Genomic DNA, 19,025 nt, shown 5'->3' with positions numbered 1-19,025 from the left:
TCTTCTTCTTTGACGTTTTATGGCGGTTGGCAAACCAGCTTTAGGTGCATTTACCGCCAGCTACTAGGATGGAGTGTGGAGCATTAGCCGTGTTTCCACTATCGAGCTAGGACCGGGCGTGCTAGTGCGTGCCAGGGCCAGTCGCGTTTCCACAGTCACTTCCGGGGCTTGATCGTGCCTCGCCGGGGCTTCCTTGGGGCCAACGGCCAGGTTTTTTCGGCCCGACGAAATCCTTGGGCCAAAGCGGGCCAGCTGGGGCTAGAGGAGGGGTTACGAACAAAGGCGGAGTTTCTCCGTGTCTGGAGAGCGCCAGCGCGGATCATTTCAGAAAGAAAACAACTTTAACACCAGCATTAAAGACTTTTTAAAATCAGTTGAGCTCAAAACTCACTCTTAGTCAGCAGTGAGTGTTTGAAATAACTTGATCGGATGTGGATTACAATCACTAAACAAGGCATAAATATTTATAAGCGATGTAAAAGACTATGCACGATAAACATTAACATTACCATGGTAAATATGACCGCTTGGAGAAATCAGACGTCAGCTTCTTATTCTCTATCACAATTGTGTATTTATTAAGTAACATTTTATTTGTCGTCTTGTTTCGTGAGTTTAGCTCCACGTTGCATATCATCAAAATATAATAATGATTTTTGTTCGGGAGCTTTTATAAAAATAGAGAGTCTGCGCTGTGGATTATTTCAGAAAGATAACCGCTTTAACACCAGCATTAAACACTTTATTTAAATAAGTTGAGCTCCAAACTCACTTTCAGTCAGCAGCGAGTGTTTGAAATAACTTGATCCAATGTGGATTATAATCACCATACAGGGCAGAAATATTTATAAGCGATGTAAAAGACTATGCACGCTGGGCATTAACATTAAACATGGAAAATATGACCGCTTGAAGAAATCGGACGTCAGCTTCTTATTCTCTATCACAATCGTGTATTTACTAACTTATATTATCTATCACAAGCCTCGTCTCGAGAGTTTAGCTCATGTTGCCTTTTATAAAAATATAATAATGTTTTTGTTCGGGATCCTTTATAAAAATAAAGATATCATTAATTCTTAATGTGTTTAAACACATTAATGTCTTAATGTCTTTATTTAATCAAAATAAAGTAAAATTGTGAAATATTATTACAAATGGGGATGCACCCATATGAACAAATTGGCCGATAAGATAACCGATAAATATGAAAGCCAATGACCGATGTGATGGCCGAAAAATCTAAATCCACATTTTTACATAATTTTTAAAGAGTCTGATTACCAAAAAAGTCTCACCATTAAAAGGCATTAAACATTTCAACATAACTCAAACATAGAGCAGACTTACAAATAAATAAAACTATGCTTAAATAATTTAAACAAGTTACTGGACAAAATTACTTGCATATAAAAAAAATATAAGGTGATATGACGATGGAGTGTGTTGAAATAGGTCCAGCATGTAAGGATTATAGCCAGACATTGTCAAAATCATTAAATATTGTCATTATTAAGAGTATTTGGCATTACCAATTAATATAGGCCTGTTATTTTCTGGCTATTATTAGGTTACTTTTATTATTAAATTAATATTACAATTAGTTTGCTTTGCAACAATTTCATAGTGCATCACTGCATAACTTACATGCGGTCACTCGCAGTCTGTGAGGAAAATGTTATATGCACTTAACAGTGCTAATGGTGTGAATCCATTGTGGATGCACTCTTCTCTTAACAATGCGCTAGAACACAGGCGAACAAAGATTTGTTACATTATTTTACAGTAGCTAATAATCTCATTATATGACAGACTTTCTCTTCACATGTTGCAGTTCGCTGTATTTTCCTTTTCATTGTATTTCCAATGATATTACAAGTGAACATCTGAAGTGTCTCTGCAGGGAAATAATGCATTATTTATCGGCTGAATTCTCTTATCGGTTCGATAGCGATAACAGAAAAATTAACATTTATCGGCCGATATCGATATGGTGGCCTATATATCATGCATCCCTAATTTCAAATAAAAAAAAAGTTCTCAATTTTAATATATTATAAAATGTAGTGGTATTCCTGTGATACATAGCAGACAATTATTTATCATTACTCCAGTTTTCAGCACCACATCTTATAGAAATCATTACAATTGATTTGACTCAAGAAAAATGTCTGATTATTATCAGTAATGTTGCCTTTTATAAAAATATAATAATGTTTTTGTTCGGGATCCTTTATAAAAATAAAGATATCATTAATTCTTAATGTGACGTATAGGCCACTGTGACTACAAATAAACAGAAACAGACTCTACTCTATAAGCAGGCTATTTTCATAAGCGTTAAAAATAAATAAATAAAATATAAAGTGTATTTATGTGCGATTAATTTTGAGTCTTGATAAAATTAAATCATTATGATCAATGTATCACTTATTCTATAGTTAAAACATCCATGCTTTTGAATTTGAATAACAAAACATGCAAACAAACGGCCGCTTTTATCATGTTCGTTTAGTGATCGCGCATGTTCCAGTGACTTATTTCTTATTTTTCTGATAACTTCTCTTTGTTAGTGAAATAATGAGGTTGCATGACGTTGTTCTGAGAGGCGTGTCAAGGGCGTGTTTTAGTGACGAGCAGCGGAGCTTCAAGCTCCCCTGTGGAAACCCTGCGCTATTCTGGCCTCGGTGCTACTGGCCCGAGGCTATGAGCCCCGCCCGGCCCGCTTTAAGCCCTGGCTCGCACTGGCCCGACAGTGGAAATGCGGCTATTGACGGTAATGAAAACTAACAAAAAAAACAGGTAACTAATCTAAGTGGTCATTCTTTAAATCCTAGTATTGACCTCTGTATCTTTGAGATACTTAATTAATCTGTGAACATTTCTGAAGTGAAATCTGATTTGTTTCTATATTAATTGATTCTGTAAGTTGTAATCTTTCCTTATCATATCCTTTACATTTTATTCAAATATGCTCAACTGTTTCCGGAAGATCACATTTTACAGAAAGTCCAGACTCATGTTTACCAATTATAAATAAAGATTGGTTAAGTGCAGTGTGTCCGATTCTAAGGAGAGATATTATGCGGTCTTCCTTTCTATTCCCACAAATTCTCCTCTCATTTCCAACTGTTCTTTGAATATTGTATAAATGCCGTCCTTTATTCTCAGCATCCCATTTAATTTGCCACATATCTTTTAATGCTTTTTTAATTAGCCCTTTTATTTCTAATTTACTCATTGGATTATTAAATTCTATGTCTGGACATTTTAATATTTTTTTATTTATTTTTTTACTATCTGATCCACCACTTCATTACCTTCTATACCTATATGTGCAGGCATCCATACAAAATTAATAATTGTTTTTGATTTTATTCTGAATAAAATCTGTAAAATGTCTGACAAAATGTCTTGTCTAGTTGAGGTTTTTTCGTTTTTATTTTATTATTACAGTTCATTATTGTATATATTTTCAAAACCTCTAGGCAAATATTATAAAAAAAATTACACAGTAACAAGTGTTAGATTTTAAAATACATTTTGATAAACAATTATTAAACATATTATGCATTCCCTAATGAGCAGTTTTTCAGCTGTATTAACTATTCCCAACAGAGCTCGCCAGTTTATTCCATCCGCAACCAAACAGTCCCACTCCTGCGCATCTTTTTTGAAGGGGGTGACACATGGCCTGATTTCCGGCTAAGTCATGCATCCATTACAGCCCTTTTCCAGCTGCTGGAGGGGGATTCATGGGTGGGGTCCAACCATTGAAAAACTGGTCTTCTTTTTCTGGCTGGACAGTGGAAGCTCCTACCTTGTGGTGTCCAGGGCATTTGACACCACATGTAATTAGTGTCCCAAAAACCTTGGATGCACAAAGGGAGGTGGGTGAGGGTTTCAGGCAACTGGCAGGGCATACAGCTTTTCAATGGTCAGTGGGTTCCATTGATGGATGTCACATCCGTATCAAAGCACCTGGAGAACCCCATGCCCAGTGCTACAGAAACCGCAAACTGTTTCCCTCAATCCAGCTGCAGGCTGTATGTGACCACAGACCCAGGTTTATTGATGTCTTAGTTGGCTCTGTCCATGACTCCAGAGTCCTCCGACACAGCCCCCTGTATCACAGTGGGGCATACCCACCACCGGGACACTTCCTCCTGGGTGATGGAGGCTACCCCTGTTTGGAGAGGCCCATTGCCCTGTTGACACCCTTCCAGCAGCCTGTAAGAGGAGTGGCACACCAGAGGTTTGGGAAAAGATTAAAATAAAATTAAGCTTCATTACATGTGTCTTATAATTAAATTGTATTTAAATGATAATTTTTGGGGCTTTACAGGTTTAATGCGCATCATGTCAAAGTCGGCACAGAGCGAGCATTTGGCATCATGAAGGCCAGGTGGAGGGCCATCTTCTTCCACGCCCTGGAGGTCGACACGTCATTCGTTCCAGATGTTGTGATGGCATGCACCATACTGCATAACATCTATGACATTATGCCATTATTTTTCTATATTCTTGTTCAACACATTCAATACTAACATCACAGGTCAATGTAGAATAAACAGTATTTATAAAAGTTACTGATATGACTGGTGTCTTCATCTCATAGGAGTGTACATAAGTTTTACCCATGAGGTTGTCACCTAAAGACGACCTCTACGGCACTGAAAATTAATGTTTGTTATTATCTATCCAACTATTCTCTGTTTGTCAAAGTAAAGCATCTTTGACGCAATCTGTATTGTATAAAGCACTGTACAAAATAAAGGGGACTTGACATAAATAAATTAAACCTATTGAGATTGGAACCTCAGAAAATAAAACCTTACCATCTCAATTTAAGTAAGTTTATTCCCAAATTCTCTTAACATGCTGATCTTTTATATCAAAACAAAACCACTGCAGTACTTACACAAGTAAACAAACTTATTTTAACATAACTTAAATACATAACCTATATACACTTTAGTTTTTATTAATAAGAGTCTCAAGTAAATTGAGAACTCGGTTGGTCCTCTCTTCTGCAGCCTTTTGTCTGGCTTGTTCCCTGGCTTCCTCTCTGGCCATTTCCTCCCTGAACATTTCAATGAGGCTCCTCTTCTTACCCCTCCGTCTGCTTGGTTCAGGTTCTCGGTCTTCATTGAGGGGCAAGGGAGAGGCATTTGAAGGCCCTGGCCCACCACAAGTGGAAGAGGCCTGGGGCATTGAGGCAAGCAGTACTGGAGGAGTAACTGAACGCTTCTGACCCAAAACCTCATCCATAGGGTGAATCAGGGCCATGATGCAGATGTATCTTCTCCCCTGTCCAACCCTGAACCAGTTGGTGGGTTTTTTACCTCCTATTTAAATATATATTTTTTTTATAAGCTATAGAATGCATGTGTATTTACCAAGAATATGTATAAAACATACTTTATATTTCTTTTTTAAGTTGTCCCACTTCTTCCGGGCTTGTTGTGGTGTAACTTTCCCCTCCAGTCCAATTGTCTGAAGCACTTTTCTTGAGAAAATCCAATGAGATTAAAGGTTTAAAAACATATAATCTATCCCTGTAAAGCATTCATTATTAACTCACAAAGGACAATGGTTAAGCATTTAAATTACAAATGATGCAACATTAACATTGGCATTTAATATTTTTTATTTAATTAAGAAGAAAAATTATATTCAACAACTTACTTCCAACCGTTCACAGTACTGTTTTTATGGCCGGTGAATGCCTGCTCGTTTTCAGCCCGAGCTGTTATGAAAGCGGCTGTATCCTCAGATGACCCTTTTGAAATGATGATATTTGAACTATAAATAGAGAGCGGTTTGGCTATAACCAAGCAAATATTTTGCAACTAAAACACTTATTTCTCAGTGGAAATGCAATCAAAAGCTATCGAAAGTGAAAATATAACTTACATTTGTACAAAAACTGGTCTCCAACCGTGTTCTCCGGTGCCATTTTCCTTAATTTTTCCGAACTCTACCATAATTGAGTAAAGCAAGCCACTCCCCCTTGGACAATCGCACAGGATTGTGGGATATCAAAGGCAGTGAAGGATACATCTATGCTGCCTTTAACCCTCTGGAGTCTAAGGGTATTTTTGGGGCCTGGAGAAGTTTTGTCATGCCCTGACATTTGTGCTTTTTTCAGTTTCTTATAAATATCTAAATGGGTAAAGTCTAATATCACTGTAATCAACACAAACTGGGCTATAATAATATGTGAAATGCATGCATGTACATGATTGTGTTTTTGAGAAAAAAAAAAATATTATGGGCGCTTAGTGAAAAACTAAAAATGTTAAAACACTTAAAAAGGCCATAAAACACATAAAGAACAATGGTTCCCGGGATTGTTGAGAACTGGAGCTTGTAGCCTAGAATTTTTCTAAATTATGTGAAAATCATCTTGTTTACTCACTCAAAGAAAACAATGTATTGATTTAAATTTTCACTTTTTGTTGGTAAAAGTCATATGCGAGTAGGCGTCAACTATCATGAATATCATTGTGATTTACACCTGAGAAGACAAAGGCCTGCATAATGAGCTGCATAATGAGCCTCTCATTCAGCTTTGCCTGTGAGGGAGGAGTTACAAGAAAGAATGTGAGAACAAAATAAAAGTATATAATTGTATGTTTGTAGTTTATTAAGAATATATTTAATCATCCCACAACATAATTTAATATCCACTTGGGGGAGCAGTTAAACAGTTTATTAGAAACAATCAAAGCTGACTTTCAAACTAATTTTTTTTGCATCATTACTCCAGTCACACAATCCTTCAGAAATCCTTTTAACAATCTTATTTAAAAAAAAAAAAAAAAAAAAAGACATTTATTGTTATTATTATTATCATCATTATTATTAATGTTGAAAAGAGCTGAGAATATTTTTCTGAGTTTTTTAGGGGGAATAAATCGAAAGAACTGCATTGTTTTTACATTTGTTAGAGTTATCTCTATTTGTTAAATTTATATTATTTACATCAAGCTTTTGAATGGTATAGTATTGTATACTGTTATTGAAACTTCATAATGTTTCACTTGATTATACATTTAGTCAAGAATTATAGTTTGGAAAAGTAAAATGTTTACAGGTTATGTGAAAACTAGTACAAGTATATAAATAAATAAAAAGAGACTTATTCATGTTTATGATCTCTGCTGAATAAAGTGCTTCATTCTTTTTTTTCTGAGGAAATCCATTTCTCAAATCCTCAAGCACATCACATCTTTTTGGGGTGATTTAGGGGTCTTATTCCTCTCATCGCGAAGCAAACAGTAAAATAAAAATCTTGAACAGTCTCGCTGCTTTTTCTTCTGTGTGGGCGTATTCAAGCAGCGCGCTTCAGTTTGAAGCTGTATAGCGCGTTAAGCGCGGGGTCACATTAGATATAATGAAGGGAGACATGAAAAACAGACATCGCGTTGTTTTTCTTTATCACAGAATATCTGGTTTCGGCGGCAGTAGTTTAGTTTAAAAATAAACATGTCAAGCTTTCTATAGATATCTCTCTCATGTCTTTTCGTTGAGTATTCACAGAGTTACAGTTCATTTTAATGACGTGTTTGTACATTACGATCAGCGCAGACAGCACACCTTGTTTGTTATCTTTATTTTATAAGTGCACAAAGTTTTGTTGTTATTATGTCTGTATCCAAAAAAAAGTAGACCCTTTACAGATTCGATTGATGTATTGCTCTTATCTGTACGATTAAAAAGTGTAATTTAAATTATTTTCGGGTTATCAGGAGAAAATGACTCAAAACGCATATATGCGTTAATCGACTCGAAAGGGTTAAAAATTGGCCAGGTGAAGGTATCTCAGGAGACATGAAGTGAAGCTTACATTGATTTCGGACGTGCCTTGATGCCTTGCTACCTTGGAATGCGTCCTCCGAAGGCAGTATTTTATAGTTTTCGTCGCTCCGGTTTTATATCCCTCCATCTCCTCCGTGGGACTCGAGACCGGTGGGTCGAACAAGTGTTGCTCATTTCCAATCACTCCACTGGCCTCGCTCCTGTTCCCACGACTCTCGGCCACGCCCCACTGGTCACATACCCCCATCACCCCTCGCAGGCCGGGGGGGTACCCTAGAGACTGCGCTCTACTAACTTTAGTCTTATCCTGAATCTCTAAGTTACACCTGTAGTAAGTGTTTATAAAGGGACAATTTTAGACTGATTCGTTTCGCAGGACCTGCGTGTCTCATCATAGTCAGAGAAGTAGCTCCGGCTACAATGTTCTTCCGCAAGATGCATGCAGTTATTTTTATTAACCAAAAGAGAACCGTAGCTTTAATAAAAAATACATTTTAACCCGTTACATTGCGAAATATTATTAAAATAACAGTTCTCTATTTATATTTTTTTTAAATTTCATTTATTTCTCTGATCGAAACAGAATTTTCTCCAGTCTTCAGTGTCACATGATCATTCAGAAATCATTCTAATAATTATGATGATTTGCTGCTCAAGAAACATTTGTGATTATCTATAATGGCAGCTGTGTTGCTTTATTTTTTTTAAGGCAATAACAATTTAATTAATTTTCTGAATGTCAACAAAATATCAATCAAGGGAAGGATTTTTTTTTGTCACAATTAATCTTTTAGACACAATGAAAAGGAGGGAACTGCCTTTGACAAGCTCTGGAGTCAGACGGAGGGCTCATACAAATTTATTCTGTGACTATATAGTATTCACTGCTCTCATCTATATTTTTAGATCATTAATCACAACAGAAAATAGAATTATACAGTTTTGTTTAATGTATGTTTGTCTTTTCAGATATTTTCTCTAGGTGCTGTTGGAGGACAAAACACCAAACAGATCACATGGAACATACTTCATAGGCTTTTCTCAGATTCAGTAGCTAAAAAATTAACTGGAAAGGAGTCAGGGGAAAGTGTTTCAAAGAAATGCTCACAAGAAGTTTGTTGATCAGCAAGTATAATACAATACCAAGAAGCTGAGTGTTAGAGTATTTCATAAACCTCCACAACCTAAATAATATTTGTGGCTAAGATATTACTATTTCTTAAAATGAATTTCTTAATTTAGTAATTCAATCCCATCAAACATAAAACTACTTTTGTGATATCTGATTCTGATAAATTTAAAGGGATGGTTCACCTCAAATGTTTAATTTGCTGTTAATTTACTCACTCTCAGGCCTCTTTTTTTAGCACGTCTGTTCTTCGCCTGCGTAGGAAATACCTTTCCGTACCAGCAGATGGCAGTAGTCTTGGCAGTAGATATTTAAGAAATGTCTGACAAGTTGCAAATGGCACTGGCATTGTCAGTTCTTGGTATTTTGCTTGTGGAAGAGGAAAGAAAGAATCTGGCGTGAAAAATACGCAGAAAACGCACTAAATGGGTGAAATCATGGATTCTCCAGAACCAGGCTCATGGGGCTTTCCAGAACTTGTGTAGAAAGCTGGAACTAGATGAAACCTCCCATTTTAAAAATTTAGCACGGCTTTTTCCGACTCAATTTAACACTTTAAAGGAACTTATCACTCCAATTATACAGAGGAAAAACATGAACTACCGGGATTGTATCTCAGTTGAGGAACGTCTGATGATAACACTACGGTTCCTGGCAACAGGTAAGCAAGCTAAAGGTTATTCTTTGTTTTAACATTGCAGTACAACACTTTTTCCGTTGAGTACATTTTGGTGTATTATTAAGCTTTATAATAGTGAAAAGAAATAGATTATTTCGGATGGCAATTGTAGCCTACCTGAAAAGATACAGCATATAAAATATAATAATATGATAATACATTAAAAGTGTTTTGTTCTTAATGATTGATTCTGGAAAATGTGTGGAAAATTGTTAGGGGGGGGGGGGTGAAATGCTCGTTTTCACTCAATATCCTGTTAATCTTGAGTACCTATAGAGTAGTACTGCATCCTTCATAACTCTAAAAAGTCTTTAGTTTTATTATATTCATAAGAGAAAGATAGTCTGTACTAGACCCCGAAGCCGCCGCCAGGCGCCGCCATTTGCGCCATTTAGAATTTGAGCCGCCGCCAGCCAATAATTTTCTAAGCCAAATTGAGCCGCCATCTGATAAAGTTTGGCTGAGCCGGCTAGAATTATTTGCATCAATAATAATAATAATTCTATCACATAGAGACATTAACACAAGAAATATATAAACAATACAGGAGATCTATTTTCCCACTGGTTTCATAACAGCACAGCCTGTGCTCGTTGCTACGATTCACAGACTCACAGTGAATTGACGACCAATTAAAGTTGCTCGCAGAAGAATCGATGCATTTTTTTTCTCGCACTGAGGTGAAATGGCGGAAAGAAGCAAGCAAGGTAATTTCGATCTCACTTCTCACATACTTTCCTAATTCCTACTTACTTTTTTTTACTTAGGCCTACCCAGACTTTTGTTAAATCTTCAGGGCACGGTTGCACAAACACCTGAATAAAAAAAATTGATGTTATGAACCAAATATTTTGGAACGGATAGATTTATAGCACTGAACGTGATATTACTGCAGTAACAAACTACCGTTTCCACATTGCTAATTCACGACGCATGCTGTACATTGAAGTGAAATGTGCAAAACTTTGTCCAAAATAATACTGATAACAGTGTGTGTTTATATAAATATTAAGGCGAGACACGGCAGGCAAAAACATGTTTTTTTTCTGGTCAATTTTGAGATTTTTGGATATTTGTCTTCTTTCAGACTTGTGGTGAAAGAAGTCCGAAATACACATTTAGGTCATTATTTTACTACACTTCGTCTGTTTGCGTCTGAAGATTTCTCATAAATTCAACAAAAGTTTGCGTTCTTAATCAACATACTTCTCCTCGATCTCTGCCGTCACCCTCTCATCACATGCACCGCTAGGAAGCTCTCTCTCTTCTGTACAATCCTGTTGGATCCAAATATGGTCATTTCCTTTTTATCAGCAACTAATCGTGAAAGTAAAAAGACTGAATGCGCGATCTCATTGGCTGATGATAAATCTTTAAAGCCCGTTTTCTCAAAATGACCTTTCATACTCCAAGTCCGAAATCTCCACTTCAGTAGTACCTAGTTATATTATGAAGACATTTACAGAGGGATTTGTAAATATATTACTCATAGCCTGATATATATAACATGTTATTCCATTGTCATACATATTTTGTTATTGGATAACAAAAGTAGATATCCATAAATCCCTCTGTAATTTTTCACCCATCTAATATGTGAACACAATAAAAAAATATTTTGACCTGGCTTTATCCAATACTCAGATTTAGTTTTCTTAAATATATGCAAATTAGCACATATTTAATTAGATATTGCCTAATTTGCATATTTAAACATTAAATGAAAGAAAACTTGTAATAATTTTTTTCTCATCTTAATGTAAGTAATCAACTGGGAAAGTTTCATGGTGATATCTGCTAGTTCAAAATTTTACCTGTAGTGTCTCGCAAATTACTGTACATGTCATAAATATATGCATAACGGTAGTGTGCCGGTGGAATGCATGTTTAGTTCCACTTGCCTACTGCTCAATGGCAAATTATCATCACTTGCTCCTTTAAGGTGTAATATGATAAGCTTCATCCATGATAATGCCAAGTTATTGTATACAACTTAGCCTACATACATTTAGCCTAAACACAACACATTGTAGGCTATTTGAAAATGTTTAGTAGCATACAGACTACAAAATAAATATGTACATACGTTGTGAAAGTAAAATCTGGTGTTTTCTTTATTACATTGTATTGCATTTTGTAGAAATATAGTGTAAGCCAGGCATTGCTTGGAAAGATTGAGATCTAGTTAATCAGTATAACATAGACATCTGTAGACATGAAGTGGCAGCTTCAGCCATTTGCAGCTATGAAAATTTTGGCGGCTGCAGCAGCCATTTAGGTTTTGGCTGAGCTGGCTAGCCAGCCAATAACTTCATCAGCCAGCCATTATTCTCAAAACAAATGGCTTCGGGCTGTAGTCTGTACCGTTTTTTTCCCGGAAAAACCCGACCGGCTGGAGACGTGAGGTGTGGGCGGAGCTAAAGAATCATGAGCGCGTGTAGGCTTTTGAGTTAAGCACGTCTGGGAGCTGTAACATTACCGTGAGGAAAAAACCATCAGTCAAAACAAACCATGGCTAACTGTCAGATTCAGTGTATATTTATGATCCAGAATCAGATCCCGAGGCTGAAATTTAACAAGAGCAGCAGCAGCAACAACGTCTCTGTGTGGTATGTACTGAAACTGTATATATTTGCTTAGCGGTTTTGGAAAATGACTAAGTTCCGCTTTATGTCGTTTTTTTTTTTTTTTAAGCTGTACATGTGGAAAGTGCAGTTTCATGACAACATCGCATGTTGTTTACTTGATGTGCTTACACGCCGATAGTTAAGTTAACAACACAGAGATATTTGAAGCAGTTTTACTCACCGCCTGTGGTTCCAGCACACGATCGTGACCCTTTTTCGTTGGAACTGCATCATCCTTAAGAAATAAACGATATGCAAATCCGGTGTCAAACTGGGCCTTGTTTGTAAAACAAGCATCTTCGAAATGCAGGGAACAAACAAAAACACTTGCACAACTCCGTTGATGCTCTGTAAAAATAAACTCCATCCACTGGTCCCTTAATGCTGTTTTTCTTTTGGTAATCTGTGCAGGGTTGTCTTGCCCTGGCAACCAAAAACACACTTCTTTTGTGACATTTCGGTCTCTCGCTCTGATCAGTGAATGTCTCTGCTCTGCCCTACGGGAGCGTGCGCTCTTCCGGGAGAAGTGCCCCTTAGGACCCATATAATGAAATTCCGCTCCATCTAACGTCACACAGAGCCGTACTCGGAAAAAACGTTCCAAAGCTTGTGACAAACCGGAAGGAGTATTTTTGGAACTTCCCAAACTGCCTGGGTGCTCTGGATGGCAAACACATCAACATTCGTCCCCCACCAGGAACTGGATCGACATTTTACAACTACAAGCGTACATTTTCCATTGTTCTAATAGCACTGGTTGACAGCAATTACAGATTCCTTTACGTTGATGTGGGCTGCAATGGGCGTGTTTCAGATGGTGCAGTGTTTGGTGGATGCTCTTTACATACCTGCACCACTTCCTGAATCTGACCAGCTGGACCCTTACTGCATTGTGGCAGATGAGGCATTTCCCTTGAAGGAATACCTCATGATGCCATATCCGAACCACAGGCTATCTCTTAAGCAACGCCTATTCAACTACAGGCTTTCGCGAGCTCTGAGGGTAGTTGAAAATGCATTTGGCATCCTGGCAAATCACTTTCGAGTTTTTCTAACTACCATTAATATTCAAAACACTGCCAAAGTTGTGTTGGACAACACTGACATTGTGTTGGCTTGCTGTGCTTTCCACAACTTTCTGCGTACAGAGTGCTGTGAAGCATACATGGCAGCAATTGACCAGGAAGGACTAGATCAAGACCCCGCCTAGAGCAGGCCTCTCTGCCACACACAACCAACAGTACTTCAAATGCCAAACAGCTCAGGGATAAACTGTGCCAGTACTTTAATTCAGACATTGGTGCAGTCCCCTTTCAATGGGGCAAAATATAAGACACTGAGTCACTGCTCCAAAAGTGAGAATAAAAACTCTGTTTGTATATATTTGTTCATTGGTTAAAATGCTTGTTGTTTGTGTGCGAGATTCTCAACTTTCTCCTTTTTTTAAACTTCAGTTGTTTAGTCACGATTTGAGCACAAAAAAGCCTCCACACACACACACACACACACACACACACACACACACACACACACACACACACACACACACACGTCTAACACTTCTCTATGCATTTGCATTTTGTATTTTTTTGGACCTGATATTTGATATCATATTTTATCATATGCTCGCAGAAGAAATTTTGTGTTTTATGACAATGGTGTGAATTTGTTCAATAAAAGTCAGGATTTGACATAATTATGTCTTTTGTGATCTCTTTTTACATAAAGAATTGTGAATGCAAGTACCTTTTAACCAAAAGTCAATGTTTTATTTTGCAATGCTCAGAACAATGCCCCAAAAATTAGCTAGAAGGTAAATTATTTAAAAATACCAAAAATAGAAGAGACTTTAAATTCTAAATAGAATTGTACAAGCACTATAATACACCTATAATATAAATTACAAATCTACATGTACAACTTACAATATACTGCAAACATGATAACACTTTTGCAATGTAACACATTAGAGGTGTGTATACTGATTGACAGATGCATCCAGTGAATGGTTGTGGCCCACTGAATATTTGAAAATGCAATTATCAACCTCATGCTGGAAAAGTGGCAGTACATGTGGTGGCAAACTCCGTTTTCTGTGTTCTAGATTTTTGCTGAAAGCTGAGATGACATCATTGGTGTTCTCCTGTGATGCCAACTTTTCCAGAGTTTTGCCGATGGTTCGCATTAAGTATGTGGACTCCTCAGTGGAGGATTCATCCTGCATCTTCCTGTGCTTCCCCGGAGGCTTTGGAGTATTTTGGTTTCTGTCTAATGGCTGTGGACTCAGCTGTAGACTCCACAGAGTTCCACAGATCGTGGATTCAGGCAAGGGTGTACTGGGCCGTACCTCCACCTCAATGGAGCTGGGCTCTTCATGGGTGCCAGTCCATGTGTCACTGTTGGTACCATCTGAGGGGGAACAGGAATCACTATCAGCCGAAGATTCCTTAAAAAAAATGTAAAAGATAAAAATCTAAATGCAAATGATGTGATAGCATAGATTCTTACAACTGTTCACCAATCACCCATAACAATAACAAGGCAAAGCTACAACAATACCCTGCAAATTGGTGAAATGGCTCTATTCAGAAGCACTTTATGGCACATTGTGGAAGATAATGCTTGTGTGAATATGCTGAGTTACTTGTAAATAGACCCATCTGAAAAATCAGTGGCCTCTTTAAAAAAGCAAAAGGTTTCTTTTTATTCTGAAAAAAAAACATAGATTTGTTTATTCACCCTGATAGTTAAATTTGAAGTGCTCTCATTCCTTTTAATGTGTTGCTGTAGAAACTGCAGGCGGCTCAGGATCCATTGCTGCCTGCCAGTCTTCTGAGATCCAGAACTTCCTGAGGGTCCTTGTTTCTTATATTGCATGTACTGGGTGCGCAATGAATCCCATCGCTTCTTGAGCTCTTTCTCTGAGGGATAAGGTAATATTTTGTAAGCATTATGCCTAGTTATTTGTCAGTTTCATGATTATTTGTAATGCCAATTTTTTTCTTTTTGCTCTACTGGACATACACTACATGCTAACACATAATAATAATAACTGCCTGTTTCCATTAACCAAATTATTTTTGGTACACACACACACGTCATTATTCTTACAATGGACCATTTTAAAATAACAAACCAGTTTTCTAAAGACCTCGATTGCCAAAAAGATAAGCAATGAGATTGGTCTTTAATTTGTAAAGTTATGTTTATTTATATTTTTGAATAGTGGAATAACTTTTGCAATTTTCATTTTCTTGGGAACACAACCATTTAAAAGTGACTGATTACAGATTGAGGGTGGAGAGAGCACTAGACATTCACTCCCCCACCTACAATTCCTGCCGGTGCGAGACTTGAACTCGCAACATTTGGATTACAAATCTGAATCTCTAACCTTTAGGCCACAACTTTCCTACTGAAGAAGATTAGGGCCAAGTAATAATTAAAAAATAAAACCATTCTTAGTTTCAAAGTCTTGAAACAGCATCAGCAGAGTCATCGGTTGGAGAGTAATGTAAGAATATAAAATTTAATTAAGTATGCAATACATCCTGTTATGATATGTGCATACTTTCAGAAATGTGATCTGACACAAACAAGATGAGCATCATAGGCCCGTTCTTGAAAAAATGCATTTACATTTAATCATAAAACATACACTTTTATCCAAAGGGAATTGCAAATTAGGAAAACAACTAGTGATTCATCGAGGGGTTTCAAGTTTCAAACATTGTCCAAAATAGGACATGTTAGAACATGGAGGGATATAAGAAAGAGCAGAAGCATTTACGATTTGCATGGAAGCAGGATGCAGTGCTCACTGGAAGAGTTGCATAGAGTCAAGCAATGCTTACATTACTGAACATCTGATTTGTTTAACAAACAAGGTGGCACATGCATCTAACAAAAGGATACTTCTTCACCTTTGAGTGAAACTGAGAATTCATTGTACAGACAGAATCGGAATTAAACAGGAACTATTTTTGGAAAAGGTCAGTCAGGATTTGACTGAGCTCTACTAAAGAACGGTACGAACAAAAGAAGTTTATTCAGCTCATAATTTATTAAAATGAGTGCACTCAGAATGCACTGCAGCATTGCACCATGTTCACACATACTCTGTTTGCAGTTCAGTCCCTCGGTATAAGACTATGGGAACCAGACGAGTTTTCTGCACAGTCTGACTTGTGTTGCAGCCTGGAATTAAACCACGCTTTGGTTTCTCCGTAGGTTTTTTTTTTCTCCATTTCTTATCACAGATGGAGTTTTGTTTCCTTGTCACTGTTGCGTTTGGCTTGCATAGTCGGGGACACTTTTTACACATTTACACTTATTCATTTAGCAGACGCTTTTATCCAAAGCGACTTACAGATGAGGACAGTGGAAGCAATCAAAAACAACAAAAAGAGCAATGATATATAAGTGCTATAACAAGTCTCAGTTAGGTTAACACAGTACACGTAGCATGGGATTTTAAATAATATAATAAATAAAAAGAAAACAGATAGAATAAAAAAAAGAATAGAGCAAGCTAATGTTAGAGGTCTTCAGAAACACACACGCACACACACACACACACACACACAAAATTGCATAATAAATGAAAAGAAAATAGAATACAAAAAGGTGAAAAAGGTGGTTAGATTTTTTTATAAAGAATAGAATTAGAATAGTGAGTGTTAAAGTTAGAGGGTCAAATAAAGATGGAAGAGATGTGTTTTAAGCCGATTCTTGAAGATGGCTAAGGACTCAGCCGCTCGGATTGAGTTGGGGAGTTCATTCCACCAGGAGGAAACATTTAATTTAAAAGTCCTTAAAAGTGACTTTGTGCTTCTTTGGGATGGCACTATCAAGCAACCTTCATTTGCAGAACGCAAGTTTCTAGAGGGCACATAAGTCTGAAGTAACAAATTTAGGTAAATGGGTGCAGAGCCAGTGGTAGTTTTGTAGGAAAACATCAATGCCTTGAATTTTATGTGAGCCTTGAATTTTCATGTGAGACTTAAAAAAAATAATAATAACATTAAATGTTTAAATGAGAATGGAGAGTCTGTACCTAGCTAGTATTTCCATATCTGCTTCAAACACTGCTTTGCATTTCCTGTTTTTATCATTTCTTTGCCATCTTTTCCATTTCCATTTTTTGCCTGTTTATTAGTACTTTTAAAGTACATACTGTTACGTTCTCCTCCCAGTCTAGGGGTCAGGAGGGGAAGTAATGAAGAAAAATATGATATTTAAAATAAAAAAGGAGTAACGTTAAAACTAAATTACGTGGAGGATACACTTTGGCTTCAGGCTTCAGAGTGAGAGCAAAAAAAAAAAAAAAGATTCAAGTACAAGAAAAAGGGTTTCTGTTATAAATTGAAATGGTTAACAAAGGATGGGAATAGGTCTTCAGGAAAGAGCAGGGCCTAAAATAACAGAGAAAACCAGAGGCTAACTAAGGTTTAAGAGAGCTATCTGCCCTGCACAAAAACACAGATGAAAATCAACAACAAAAACTTCCCTGAGCTCCCTCGCTAACCAAAAACAGGAGAAAAGGAATGTATAAAATAAAAAGGCACAATCTCCCTACATTTCACAGATAATCCAAAATGAACAAAGCTGATAAGATTACCTGTGGGTAATTAAAAGGTATTTTAGGTAAAGAAGTCAACACTAGAAAGCAAACCTGATCACTTCTTAGTACCACACAAATGAGTATGAGTCCACTCTCAACTCAATGTACACATATATATGTGCATACATATACCTATATAGGTACATAAATGCATGTATATATGCAGCTATATCTTCATCTATAATAGTAAAATTAAAATCCATAGCTGCTAGGCAACATAAATAAAAGTCCATAATGTAGAAATGTACATTATTTATCTATTTAAGATCAATCAAATAGTAAAAGAAAAAAAATAAAACAAAAAAAACTGAACAGAAAAAAACAATTATCTTTATTATTCTTTGAAGGTCTGTCATGACGCACCTCGTCCTCGTCCTCCTCCTCCGCTGCCTCCTCCTCTTCCTCTTCCTCTTCCTTCCTGCACTATCCAATGACGTTTGATAGGGTGTCCGTGATTATTATTATTTTTATTTTTTTTCGTTGCACAAATTTTTTAGAGGATAGGCATTTTCGTCCACACGGATCTGGCGTTTTGGAAGATTGAAACCGATGTTTTGAAACCAGGTCCCAGAGTGGATATATTTGAAAACGCCGCCTTTGTGTTTCGTCTGGATGGCGAATCGGTACATTTTCTGAAAATATGGCATCATCAGCCCACCTCACCCCTAGTCAAACACCACTACATCATGTAACAGCAACAAAAACATGAACAAACACTGAACGCTAACATTAACACGGATTAATAAATGTATTGTTCCATGTTCGTTTGTGTACCACGCGCAGCAAATCCTGTCTTCTTCTTTAAAAAATCTCTAAAAAATGTCTTCTTCTCAGTTTTAAGTGTATCTCTGTGGCAGAATTACAGCGCCAAATGCCGGTCTGGCATATATACTACATCGGTTTCGTGTGGACGTGGATATTTCTTGAGACGAGGGAAAAAAAGATCGGGGGTCAGTCTCCGTGTGGACGGGGCTGAAGATGTTAACGGGTGCTTACAGTTATGGATAGAAATGTAGTAAATAGTACAATATTTGCCTCTCAAATGTACTTGAGTAAAGTCATGAGTACTCCCCAAAAATGATACTCGAGTAAAGTACAGATCCCTCAAAATTTTACTTAAAGGGGGGGTGAAATGCTATTTCA

The 19,025-nt window shown here is 37.0% G+C and overlaps 2 protein-coding genes across 2 annotated transcripts in view; both read left to right on the top strand.

Moving 5' to 3' along the window:
- Nucleotides 1-19,025, top strand: part of LOC113065982 (zinc finger protein 271-like) — a 345,982-nt gene that overhangs the window by 67,010 nt on the left and 259,947 nt on the right. The gene's annotated exons all lie outside the window — the stretch shown is intronic.
- On the top strand, nucleotides 3,629-4,547 carry LOC113067218 (protein ALP1-like). The gene is made up of 2 exons (XM_026239545.1): nucleotides 3,629-4,255; nucleotides 4,346-4,547. Exons 1-2 carry the CDS (start codon nucleotides 3,756-3,758, stop codon nucleotides 4,545-4,547), a joined length of 702 nt encoding a protein of 233 aa, XP_026095330.1. The 5' UTR covers nucleotides 3,629-3,755.

This window comes from Carassius auratus, chromosome 4 (genome assembly GCF_003368295.1).
Source record: "Carassius auratus strain Wakin chromosome 4, ASM336829v1, whole genome shotgun sequence".
NCBI classification, from domain to species: Eukaryota; Metazoa; Chordata; class Actinopteri; order Cypriniformes; family Cyprinidae; genus Carassius; species Carassius auratus.
This window is presented reverse-complemented; position numbering and strand designations above follow the sequence as displayed.

Coding starts and splice junctions, on each gene's coding strand:
- LOC113067218 (XM_026239545.1), top strand. CDS start 3,756: ATGGGTGGGGTCCAACCATTGAAAAACTGGTCTTCTTTTTCTGGCTGG. Junction 4,256..4,345: donor AGAGGAGTGGCACACCAGAG/GTTTGGGAAAAG, acceptor GGGGCTTTACAG/GTTTAATGCGCATCATGTCA.